The 11,108-nt window shown below is 58.4% G+C and overlaps 2 protein-coding genes across 2 annotated transcripts in view; both read right to left on the bottom strand.

Annotated features, from left to right (window-relative positions):
- Positions 1-894: 894 nt before the first annotated feature.
- Positions 895-5,407, bottom strand: Them6 (thioesterase superfamily member 6). Its single transcript, XM_005395736.2, has 2 exons — positions 4,200-5,407; positions 895-2,233 (listed from the first exon to the last, which is right to left on the bottom strand). The coding sequence occupies exons 1-2, from the start codon at positions 4,710-4,712 to the stop codon at positions 2,120-2,122; spliced, it is 627 nt and encodes a 208-aa protein (XP_005395793.1). The 5' UTR covers positions 4,713-5,407; the 3' UTR covers positions 895-2,119.
- A 3,857-nt stretch (positions 5,408-9,264) lies between these two features.
- Psca (prostate stem cell antigen) overlaps positions 9,265-11,108 on the bottom strand; it is a 4,532-nt gene continuing 2,688 nt past the window's right edge. Inside the window, exons 2-3 of the mRNA XM_005395732.2 lie at positions 10,336-10,443; positions 9,265-9,964 (exon numbers count right to left, since the gene is read on the bottom strand). Coding sequence (XP_005395789.1) covers positions 9,753-9,964; positions 10,336-10,443 — 320 coding nt within the window. The 3' untranslated portion in view covers positions 9,265-9,752. The remainder of the gene's footprint in view (positions 9,965-10,335; positions 10,444-11,108) is intronic.

The raw sequence follows: 11,108 nt of genomic DNA, 5'->3' as shown, positions 1-11,108 counted from the left end.
CCTTGTTTTGGCGTCACACCCTTCCAGATCCAGGCACCTTCGCGCGGTGCCTGGCAGGACCCAAACTCCTCATCCTGCAGCTTCGCAGGCACGCCCCGTTCTCCAGGTGTCCCCAGCCATTTGGGGCCACTCTCTGCAGTCCCACTAGGAAATGTGTCCTTGTTGGTGCCGCGCCCTGCAATCCCCAGCCGCACGCCGATTGTCCTGCCTCTTAGTCCGTCTGCGCCCAGCCCCTGTGCCCTCTGTGCCTGAAACCATAGCCGCTCCGGAAGCCCCTTAGAGGAAGGGAAAGACGATCCCAGTGGATCCCCACGTGCCACAGGCTTGGGGCAGTGCCAGAGCCAGGAGGCAGGAAGACGGGGTCTTGCAGCCACCCTTCCCGGGTGCCTCCCAGAGCACTTGTGTGAGGTACTTCCCCGCTCCAGGCCTACTCACCTCACCAAAGGCCCCCTCCAGGCCCTGGGGATGGTTGGGCGGAGCCTGGGCAGGGAAGCCTACCACCCCTGCTGGAGCCCCTGCACCAGGTGACCAAACTCACCACTTTGTCCTGGGATCCCACTTCCCCACCTTGGAGGGGTCTGTCCTATGTCCCCTATGCTTTCTGTCCCCTCCTGTCACCAAGTCTCTGCTCCAACTGCAATTCCACCCCACCCCATGACTGCAGGAGCCAGGGTCCCTGCCCTGCCCTGGAACCCCCAGGAAGGGGAATCCTGGGCCAAGACAGGCCAGCTGAGGACTTTGGACCTCTCCTTTCCAGGTTAAGTGTCTCATTCTTTGAGACAGAGATAAGTCCGAGGTTCAAGGAAGCCCAACAAACTTGGACAGAAAACATTCCTGGGAATGGGCTCCTACTGTGGGCGGGGAGGTTTCAGAATGAGGACCTTCTATCACAAGTGCACTTTCAAAATCTTTAATCGTGTGCTTTGAACAAAGACTGCAACTTCCCCATGTGGACACTAAAGCAAGAGCAGAGTAGGGGTGTGGAGCCGGCACCACTGAAGCTCTGGCTGGGGCTACAGGGCAGGCCCTGCCGTGGGCACAAGAGGGGCACAGGCAGAGGCAATGGCCCTGAGCAGGGAGAGTTGGGGGCACTGGCAGAGCCTCAGGCTGGCCCCACTCAGCCTTTGGCTCTCAGCAGCTGTGGACTGCTCCAGGCCGGGGTTCCCCACCTGTAAGGGGGGACACTGGCAGGAGCAGCGGCCCTCCCAACATCATCAGGGGTCCTGAGATCAGCTGCCAGGGCAGTCCCCTGGAGCAGGCAGAGGCTGGCCAGGCAATGGGCAGGGGCCTGTACAACACAGAAGGCCAAAAAGACCCCTCCCATCCAAGGAGGTGGCCTCAGAGCAGGACTAGGTGTTGGGGAGGCACATCTTCTAGGAATGAAAGGCCTGAGGGGCCCAGAGAGGGTAGGGTCCAGCCTGAGGTCACACAGCAGTCTTAATAGGCACAGGCAGATAAAAGCCCCCACCAGCTCTATCCCGACTTGGGCACCAGCGGGGAAGCCTACTGCCCCTTCAGGACCCCCTGTGCCATGTGACCCCCTCCTGGCCGAAAGTCCCAGGGGCCTGTCCTCTTGCCTACCCTGACAGAAGAGGTAGTAGAGGCCAACTCTGTACAAGGGAACCTTGCAGAACTGTGCTGCGGTGCGAGCACAAGTCAGTCCTCCTTCCAGGTGCTCCTGTCCCTCTGCCGTCTCTGATTCCACTGCAGGGTTCCCTGCCCTCACCAGAGGCCACAGGGAGTGGTGTGGCAAGTTGGCTCTGAGCATTCAGAAGCCCTGCTGTCTCTGAGTCAGGTTCAGGCCCGAGAGCCAGCCCTGGAGAGCCCCGGGCCTGCCCTGGTCCCTGCCTGTTCCCCTTCTGTTCATCTGGCTCCCGCTAGGGAACACAGCTGGGTCAAAGTGCTCAAGCCAGCCGCTCCCCAGCCCAGCATAGGGCCCAGCAAAGAGACGGTCAAGCAGGTGAAGGTGGCTGGACTGGCACAAGGCTACTGCAGCTAGGAGTCTGGCCGAGCACACTGGTTCCGCAGGACAGCCAACTGACAGTTCGGGTGGGCGGCCATCAGTGCCCAGGTTGAGGCTGGAGCTGAGAGGTAGGGTGGGGTAGATTGGAGGCAGCAGTCACTGGGCCTTGATGTCCTTGCTGAGCCCACTCTCAGCACGGAGCAGCTGGCTGCTGACCTCGTTGTAGGTGATCCAGTGCTTCAAATCTTCTGGCAGCTCAGGGGGCTCCACCTGCAGCAGGGCAAGAGGGTAAGGCTCTGTTGGGCACCTGCTATGGGATGAGTGAGGGGCAAAGCAAGCAGGACCTAGCCAGGCCTCTGCCCATACCATCCCTCAGCCCCGGCGACCCTCCAGAAACCCCTCCCAGATGCCTGTCCTATGCTTCCCAGGTCCTGTGAGCTCACACTGTCCCCATCCCAGCCCTGCCTCACCAGGGCATCCTGTGTGAGGTCTCTGAATTCCCAGAACCAGACGGAAGTCTGCTGACGAGGTGATAGGGCCCCAACTGCCTTGGGAAGGGCAGGGATTCGGGCTGAGAGAGGGCAGTGTGGGAGCCACCCAGCCCCGTCCTCCCTTCACCCAAGACCCCAGGCACCCTGAGGGGTTGGAGGTTCCACAGTTTTGCAAACCACAGAATGAGAGGAGGCCAGGCAGATGGCCATCCGACCTCAGCCAGCGGCCACATGTCAGACTGGGATGAGGAGGGACTGCACTATATGGCTTGTGTCTAGATGTCCCCCAAAGCCTCATGTGGTCATAGATGCGGTTTTTTCAGAGGTGGCTGAGTCTAGGGTATGTGAAGCTGGGATTAAGGGAGTTCGATTACTAATCAGATTACGGATTTGTTTAGCACCACCCTAACTGAGTAGCCTAGATAAGAGTATAAAAGGGGCAGAAAGAAGCCGCTAAGGTCCCTTGCTTGCTTTGCTACCTTCTGCCCCCAATGAACTATTTCTTCTCTGCAATGTTTGTCTGCCACACCACTGCGCCTCCAAGCCAGCCAGTTATGGACTGAAACCTCTACAAACTGTGAGCTAAATAAAACTTTCCCCCTTTAACTTTGGGTGTCGGCTATTTTGTCTCCACAATGAGAGAAAAGTAACTAAGACATGCACGCTTCCAGGGCTGGCCCAGTCCAGGCTCTGCTCCTGAGTCCAGCTCTGACTCTCAGGACCATCTCTTCCAGCCCATTTTCCATGGCCAGATCCAGCCACCTCCCTGGTCATGTCACTCCCGGCCAGCCCATCCATACTGCTGGATCACCAGCAGCTTACTGGACTGGAAGGGGTCCAAGTCAGGTGGGGGATTCCTGGGCTCTGGACCTGAAAGCCCCTGCTGGGACGTGTCACCCTCACTTGAAGGAAAGACGCCCTGTCCTCTCTTAACTCCTGCACTGAGGACCTTGATGGCCACCCCTCCTGGATTCTTGTCATAGGAAAGAACGCCCGGAGCCCAACACCTGGCCCTGTGGGGACAGAAAGACCCAGGCCCTTCAGAGGCCTCCTGACTCAGCAAAGACAGAAAGCCTGGGAGCTGCGCTTGTGATCACAGGGTACCAGCCATCGCCTCTGAGCCTCAGATTCCCCACTTCAGATGCGGCTCCTCATGACAGATTGTGAGGCCAGGGAGCGGGCAGGCCCTGGCATCTTTCAGCAGCCGCCCTGTGGCAACCACTGCCACCCAGGTGTCCCCAGGGCTGCTGTTGCCAAGAGCTGGAATCAACCGCGCACAAGCAGCCCCTGGGAAGGGCCTCGGGCTAGGCAGACAGGCCCTCCTCTTCCCACTATGGAAAAGACAGGCTTGCAGCTCTTGGGGTCAGTCCAACCCCAGACTCAGGTACCAAGACAGTTCCTAGGCTCCAAGCTGTGCTGATGGGGTTCTTGGGTTCCCCAGAATGCCCAACAAGCCCCTCTAACAGACTGCACCTATCCCATGTTTAGAAGCAAGGACCAGAGAGGGTGGCTTAGCACTCCAGACCACACAGCAGGAGAACTTGGCCTTCTGGGGGCAACGCGTCGCCTGGGCATCTCTAGGAAGGTGGAAAAGAGGAAGATAGAACCAAGGTGTGCTAGCTAAATCTGGCCGCAGAGAGCTGACTTAGAGACCCTGGCCCCCCAAAGGGCACCCCTGAGGAAGGCCCTAGGCCCAAAGGACAGGGTGGCAGAGGGGCCTCCCGGGGGTGTAGGGGACTGCTTACCCTGCGTTTGCATAGGTGCTGTACGACGCGCTCTGGCGAGGTGCCCAACACATGCTGCCGGAAGCGCAGCAGCGCGCACAGGAAGCCGTCGCGCAGGCTGATGAAGCGCGCCTCCAGGTAGAAGGCGCGGTCGTCCCACCCCAGCAGGCGGGTGCGCACCTCAAAAGGCTCGAACAAATGCAGCGAACGGCGGTAGCGCGCGCAAGAGGCGCCCAGCACGGCATGCGCCCCCAACTCGCGAAGCGCCCCGAGTATGCCGCAGCGGGCCTGGTGCGCGATGCGGCACACGTCCGCTTCCCGCAGGTAGCGCGCGTTGTTCATGTGCAACAGCACGTCCAAGTCCGAGGGCAGCACGCGGCCCCTCTGGCGCTGCTCGGCCAGTAGATCCCGTACGCGAGGCTCCAGCAGGCGCGCGCTGAGCACGGCGCACGGTACGCGCAGCAGGTACCAGCCGTCCAACAGCGCGAAGAAGGCGAGCGCCAGAGCCATCAAAGCCACCAGCAGCCCCAGCATGACGGCGGTACTGCAGTTCTCTGTGCTACCCCTGCCACTGCGCCGCTGCTAGTCGCCGTTTGGAGCGCACCATCTCGCTACGCCGGTAGAGGGGGAAGCACGCCGGAGGCCGCGCTCCCCGGGCCTCAACTCCGCCCTCTGCTCCCAGACCCCACCCCTGCAACCTCGGTGGTCTGTCCCGCGTTCCCTGCGGGTTGGGCTTTCGCTTTTCCGGGGGCGGAGGGGACTAGGGGAAGTGGGAGGGGGAGCTCGCTAGGCACCATAGCGGCACCTGGCGGCTGCACTCAGCACTGCAGGCGCTGCGGGCCCGGGTTGACTAGGGCGTCAGCCGCTTCTGCAGTCTGGCCCCGGGCGCCAGCTTCTCGCTTGTCTCTCGCTAACACTTGACCGACCTGCCCGCTGGTCCAATGATCTAAGGGTTCCGGTACTTCCCGGCCAGGCTGCAAACTTCGCGAGAAAAATGGACACAAGGGTTCTCAGGGCGCCCCGACACCCCTGCTCTGGGCCTCCCGATCCTGCAGGGTCAGGGTACCCAGCAAATTTCTGGCAGGCTAGGGTGAATCGGACCCGCCCCCTCCCCGGGAACACCTCAGTCCCAGCCTGCAACCTCATTACACCTCCCATCCCGGCACTCAGCCCCACTCCCAGGATCCTGAGGACCCTAAGCGCACCCCAAGCATGCCCACCCCTAGCACTTCTGCCCTTTCACCCCCTTTGGAAACCCGAGCAGATAGCGCCGGGTGGAAGCGGGGGAGCGGGGGCGGGGGCGGGGGTAAATGACTCAGCAGCCCAGCCCTACGTGTCCGCCTTGGCACAGGCTTGTCACACACGCTCTGTCCTCACACAGTCCCTTTCCCTCGTGGGTGCGGGTGGGGCGACCCGAGAGGGTCTTCGATGGCCGTGAACGCTGGGCTCCGGGAGGCGCAGCGCCCAGGGTTCTGCCCGATCCGAGTCTCTGAGGCCTCGGGCTGCAACGCCCTGACCTGGCTCCTTATGGGCCCCTCTCCAGTTAGCAGCACTCCTGAGCGCCCTCACAGAGATGCCTCAGGGAACAGCACTGCCAGATAGCAAAGAAGCCCTATGCCACCGTCCCATGCTGTGCTGGGCAGCTTTGCTGCTGGCCTCGGTCTCCCTCAACAGCAGACACTGGATTCTTTGCTTTCCCAGTTTTGCTTCTGGGCTCCGTGGCTGTAACAGGGCAGGATCTAGGTTCCCTAGATCCCCAGATCTGCTTGTACAGCCCCAGCGACAGGGAGCACATTGCCTATCAGCACCTCCCCGAAACATTGCACTCGTTTGTTCCTGTACCACCCCGCCTAGTCCTGCTGGGCTCTGACAGCCGTCTGAGGAAGGGTGGCTGAGGACTGAGGATTTGTCCTTAGAGCCTTTTAACCATGCTCTGAGTGTAACCCTGTCACCCAGTTTGCCTACTGTTTCATCCCACTGCCACACTCTGCCCTGAGCCTTGCAGGCTGCCTGAGTGCACTCCCTGATCCCTCTGACCCCAGCCTGGGCCAGGCCCTGGGTCCTCCACCCTGGGGATCCCCCATCACCCCAACCCCCCACCTCACCCCAGGCATGCTGACCTCCAGTTGACACAGGTGCAATTACACAAGCTTGTCTCCATGCTGCTGGACCTTAGGGCCAGAGCACCTGCTGACCACGGTGTCCCAGGCCATCACTAGACAGGTGCTCCACACTTAAATGTTTGAGGGAACTGCACCTTTTTGTCCGCCAGCATGGCCACGTTGCTTGCTAACAAGGATGTGGCACCTTGGGGTGGGTTACCAGCAGTTTACTGGAGGACTGGAAGGAGTCCAAGTCAAGCGGGAGCCTCCTGGGCTCTGGACCTGAAAGCCCCTTCTAAGGCCTGTGCCTGGGCTGTCTGAGCCTGCATAACTGTGCACACAGAGGAACTTCAGGCAGAGGTTATTGCAGGCCCCTTGCTCCTCCGGGACTCCTTTGTGTATGGTAGTGACAGGCATCACCACCAGGGGTAGGCCTGCAGCCCAACTTCTAATGGCTACTGCATGGCTTAGAGGCTCCTGTGTCTGGAGAGGACAGGCTCAGGGAGTCACCTAGCAGAGCTTGGGCAGTGGAGCAGCAGAGGCTGAGCAGCCACGGGACCCTGCTGGGCTGGGTAAGTCGCAAGATCCTAGAAGCTGCAGCTGTAAGGATGCTTCCTCCCCTGCCTGGGCCATAGGCCTGGCCTCCTACCTCTTAGGGTGTGACTGCCTTTCCTGCTTCCCCTCACCCTGCTCAAGGTAATTGAAATTCAGTGCAAAACAACAACAACAAAAGTCCTAGGGTGGGGTGTTTCCACCCTTTGCTCATCTGCTTCTGGGACCTGCAGCTGTGGCAGGACAGGACCTGGATTTCTTGGGTCCCGGGTCTGCTTGGATAGTTCCAGCGACAGAAAACTCATTGCCTACCAGAGCCTTCCCCAAACATTGCTCACACTTATCCCTGTAATGCCCAATTTAGTAACACCCACTCACCCTGGGCATGCTCATCCTGCAGGACCTGGGTGGGCTTCAGCCCTGGGTGCAGTGTCAGCCCCAAGGAAAAGGATTCTCTCTCTAGAGTGTAGCTATGTGTGAGCCCTCATGGGCTGGGTCCTGCTCAGTAAGGGTGACCACCCTTTCCGGGTTCTCAGGTCTCCAGGAAGCCTTCCTGGCCATGTCAGCATTTGAATCCTTCTCCCCATTACTTTTCGGCCTTTTGGCTAAGATCAAGTGTGGATCCTCATCCCTAGCTTTATGTGGTTCTCCCAGCTCTTTTTATGTATTTATCATTTTTATCTGAGTTTTCTGCACTGCCTGGTAGGCTTTATGGCCTGGGGTGACTATAGGGCAGTGGAGGTGAACATATGACACATGTGACACAGTAGGCAGTTTGTATCCCTAAAGCTAAAAAGTTTCAGTCACTAAGCTAAAAAGTTTATGTCACTAAAAAGTTTGCCATCACTGCGGTAGGGTATCCAGAACCCAGGCAGAACCCTGGTTGACTCCTGTTATGTAGAATACCAAGGACAGCACCTGGAACCTAGCAGGCACTTGAGACTGTCTGCTGAGCAGCGGAGAGCACAGCAGGACACCAGAGTCCAGGCTGTGCCCTGCACACTCACCAGAGAAGCTCATCAAGCCTTGGTCAGCAGCTTCCGGAGACACAATGCCTTGGGAAACACCAGCCTGAGCAGTCCCAAAGGATGCGAAGTTCTGAGGGACCCCCAACTCTCCAGTGTACTCTAAAATTACAGGCCCACCTTGGACCCTGGACAGGGGCCTGGGAAGCCAGGTCTGTGTGCTGAACATGCCTTGGGCTGGGTTGGGAAGTGGTATGCCTCAGGAGGCTGGAGCTCAGGGCTCCCCCATGGGAGGGAGTCAGGCACATGGGGGAGTTGGAATGGGGAAGGGAGCAGTCAGTGCTCAGGGTCACTCAGCCACTGGCCTGATCAAGCTGTACCCTTCCCCACCCCTACACAGGTGGGCACTGGTTCAAACCCCAGGGGTCTCTGGCCTGGCTTATCTGCAGCATGACTCCTGCCCCATGGCCGCTGGGCTCCCTTCTACCACCCCAAAGCCCCAGGACCAAATTCTGACCTTGGTTCAGTTCACGATACAAGCGACAAACTTCTCCCTTCTCTAAGCCTCTGTGATTCCCTATTTCCCTGGAAGTGGCACTGCAGGTCCCTAGCTGGCCCACAGCATAGGTAGGCCAAGTACCAGGATTAGGAAAGGAAGGGGTAGACATGTCTTCCCCCAGGCCTCCCAAGCCTAAGGACACGGATAGACTTAACCAAAGGAACCTATGAGGTGGAACGAGGCTGCTCAAGGCAGAGTTTGGGCCTTAGGGTCAGTATGCAAGTGGTAGCCTGCCCTGGGAATCCTTTTGTAGCATGTGAGTATTTACTGTGGATCTGTAGCTCTTAGAAGAACAGTTTTGAAAAGCAGGCTTGCTGAGGTCTGAGGGAGTAGTAGGGTGATGGTTAAGCTTAACTATCAATGGGATTATATGGGGAGCCACCCAGACAAAGCACATTGCTAGGTGTGTCTGGGTGTGTCTGGGTGTGTCTGGGTGTGTCTGGGTGTGTCATGGAGTCATGATCTTGAGTATCCTGTCTGCTACCTGCCCCATTCCTCCCTAGGGCTGTTCTCCTTGTTCTGCTTCTTGTTCTGCACCATGAACTGAACATCTTTATTTGGCTATGCACTTCTGCCAAGTTATTTCTGTCTTGGGGGCCAGTCAACCATGGACTGAATCCCTGGAAGTACTGAGTCAAATTAGACCTCTCCTCCTTTAAATTGTAGGGTGTCAAGTATTGTGTCGAAGGGATGGGAAAGCTGACTAATACATCCTCCCAACAGGAGCCCCGTACCCCAGTGAGAGTTCTGGGACCGTCCTCACAGCAGGGAGGGCCACAGATGAACACTAGGGCCCAGAGACACTTGGCACATGCTCAAGGATGCATATCAAGGCCTGAGAGCCCTAAGAAAATCTTCCTGGTCTCTAATGGATGTTCTCCTTCCATGTGCCACACATTTGCTCTCATCAAGGCCAGCACTACAGCTCTGATGTCAAAGGCACATCCATACCAGACATAGCCCCAGCCCCTGCCCCAATCTGACCCATACCAGGGACTGGGGGAAGGACAGAGGCTCTCTCCCACTTACCCAAAAGGTGTTTATTAAGGGCCACTGAGTGGGGGCTGCTGTCCTCCAGGTCCTTTCCAGGGCCTCACCTCCAGCTCCCACTGCTACCCAACCAACCCCTCTCTTCTCAACCGCTCCACTCAGACTTGGCTCAGCCCCTGGATGGGGTCGAGGGAAAGGCATCCTGGAGAAGGAGACGCCTGATCAGAGATGAAGGGCCCATTGGGATACTGGCAGCTGCAGACTGTTCCTGTCACTGGAGTGGATAGATGTTGGGTAGGAGTCCTGGAGAGAGTCACAGGAGGGGCAGGTCAGGGCAGAACTGTGTGGGGTGCACTCAGGGCCTGGGCCAGGAAGGCCAGAGCTAGGGGACCACTGCCCCTAAAGCCTACAACTGCCCGGAACCCCACAGTAGCAGGCCAATGAGCACTGTGAGCACCCCTACGGTGGTGGCTGGCTGCAGGGCATAGCCCCTGCTGGCATTGCACAGGTCAGTGGTGCAGCAGGTGATGTTTTTCTTGCCCACGTAGTAGTTGTCTGCGTCATCCACACACTCAGAGGTGCAGCCCTTGCTGATAAGCTTCAGGACCCCGATGGCACCTGGAGAGCATGGTGACCACTGGCTGAGGACAGGTCCTGGGACTCACTTGTCCAGGCCTGCCCCAGCTCCCTCCTACCCCGTGCCTCCTTTAAACTGCAGCTCCAGCTCCCCCACCCCCAGGTTGGCCATGAGACAAGAACTGTCCAAGACCAGGAGCCAGGTTTTGTCCACATCCAAGTGCCCAGGGCAATGGGGCCTGAAGCTAAGCACCGGGAATGCAGGATGGAGAGGTGGATAGGAAGCTGAGCAGGCACATGGGGATTGATGGGTAAGTGAGCAGATGGGCAAAGGTGGACAGTGGTAGATGCAAGGCCCAGGTTCTACAGTAGCTGCCAGTGGAAAGGAAGAAACCCAGCAGATTGCCACTCACGGACACGTGACGTCCAGCAGTAGGTCTCTTTCTGACTGCAGTTCTGCACATTCTGGCAGTCCTGGTTGCTTATCTGAGCAGTACAAGAGTAGCACTGCAGGGCAGCACCTGCAGGTGGAAGGGTAGGATACTCAGAGTGTGCCAACCTACCGCCTGGGGCGACACTTGCTGGGCAGGGTCTTCCCCTAGAGGCTGCCAGCCTCTTTCAGAGGACTTCCACCAGGTCTCTCAAGACCTGGGAGGATGGGAGCCCTCTGAGGCCATCTTTACAGAGTCCATGTACCTCCTCCTCCCAGGAAAGGCTTCACTGCTGCCTTCCCTCACAGTGCTGAAGCACCACCACCCACTCTTAAGTGACTGAAGGTTTTGGGGCTGGGGATTTAGCTCAGCGGCACAGTGCCTGCCTGGTAAGCACAAGGTCATGAGTTTGATTCCTGGTACCAGAAAAAAACAAAACAAACAAACAAACAAACAAAATAGAAGAGACTTAAGGTTTTATTAAATACCTGTGCTCCCTGGAGGGAAGGGTAAGAGTTCCAAGGGGACCTGGAAAGGCCAGCTGGCCTGCAGGGAAGGTCCAGAGACCCTTCCTCCTGCCACCAGTGTTCACTTGTCCTTGCCCTAGCCACAACTGGCTTCTCAGCCCCTTGCAGGCCTCCTACATGCGGTGTGTGAGCCCTGGGCCATGTTCCACTGTCTCTGTGGTGGGCGCCCCACCTGCCAGGGTGTCATGATTAAGTGCCCTCCCTCCAATCAAGGACAAAGCTGGATCC

This window comes from Chinchilla lanigera, unplaced genomic scaffold (genome assembly GCF_000276665.1).
Source record: "Chinchilla lanigera isolate Chin_1 unplaced genomic scaffold, ChiLan1.0 scaffold00053, whole genome shotgun sequence".
In the NCBI taxonomy this organism is placed as follows: domain Eukaryota; kingdom Metazoa; phylum Chordata; class Mammalia; order Rodentia; family Chinchillidae; genus Chinchilla; species Chinchilla lanigera.
Note: the sequence above shows the minus strand (reverse complement) of the source record. Positions and strands in the feature narration are given on the sequence as shown.

Coding starts and splice junctions, on each gene's coding strand:
- Them6 (XM_005395736.2), bottom strand. CDS start 4,712: ATGCTGGGGCTGCTGGTGGCTTTGATGGCTCTGGCGCTCGCCTTCTTC. Junction 2,234..4,199: donor AGCACCTATGCAAACGCAGG/GTAAGCAGTCCC, acceptor GCCCTGCTGCAG/GTGGAGCCCCCTGAGCTGCC.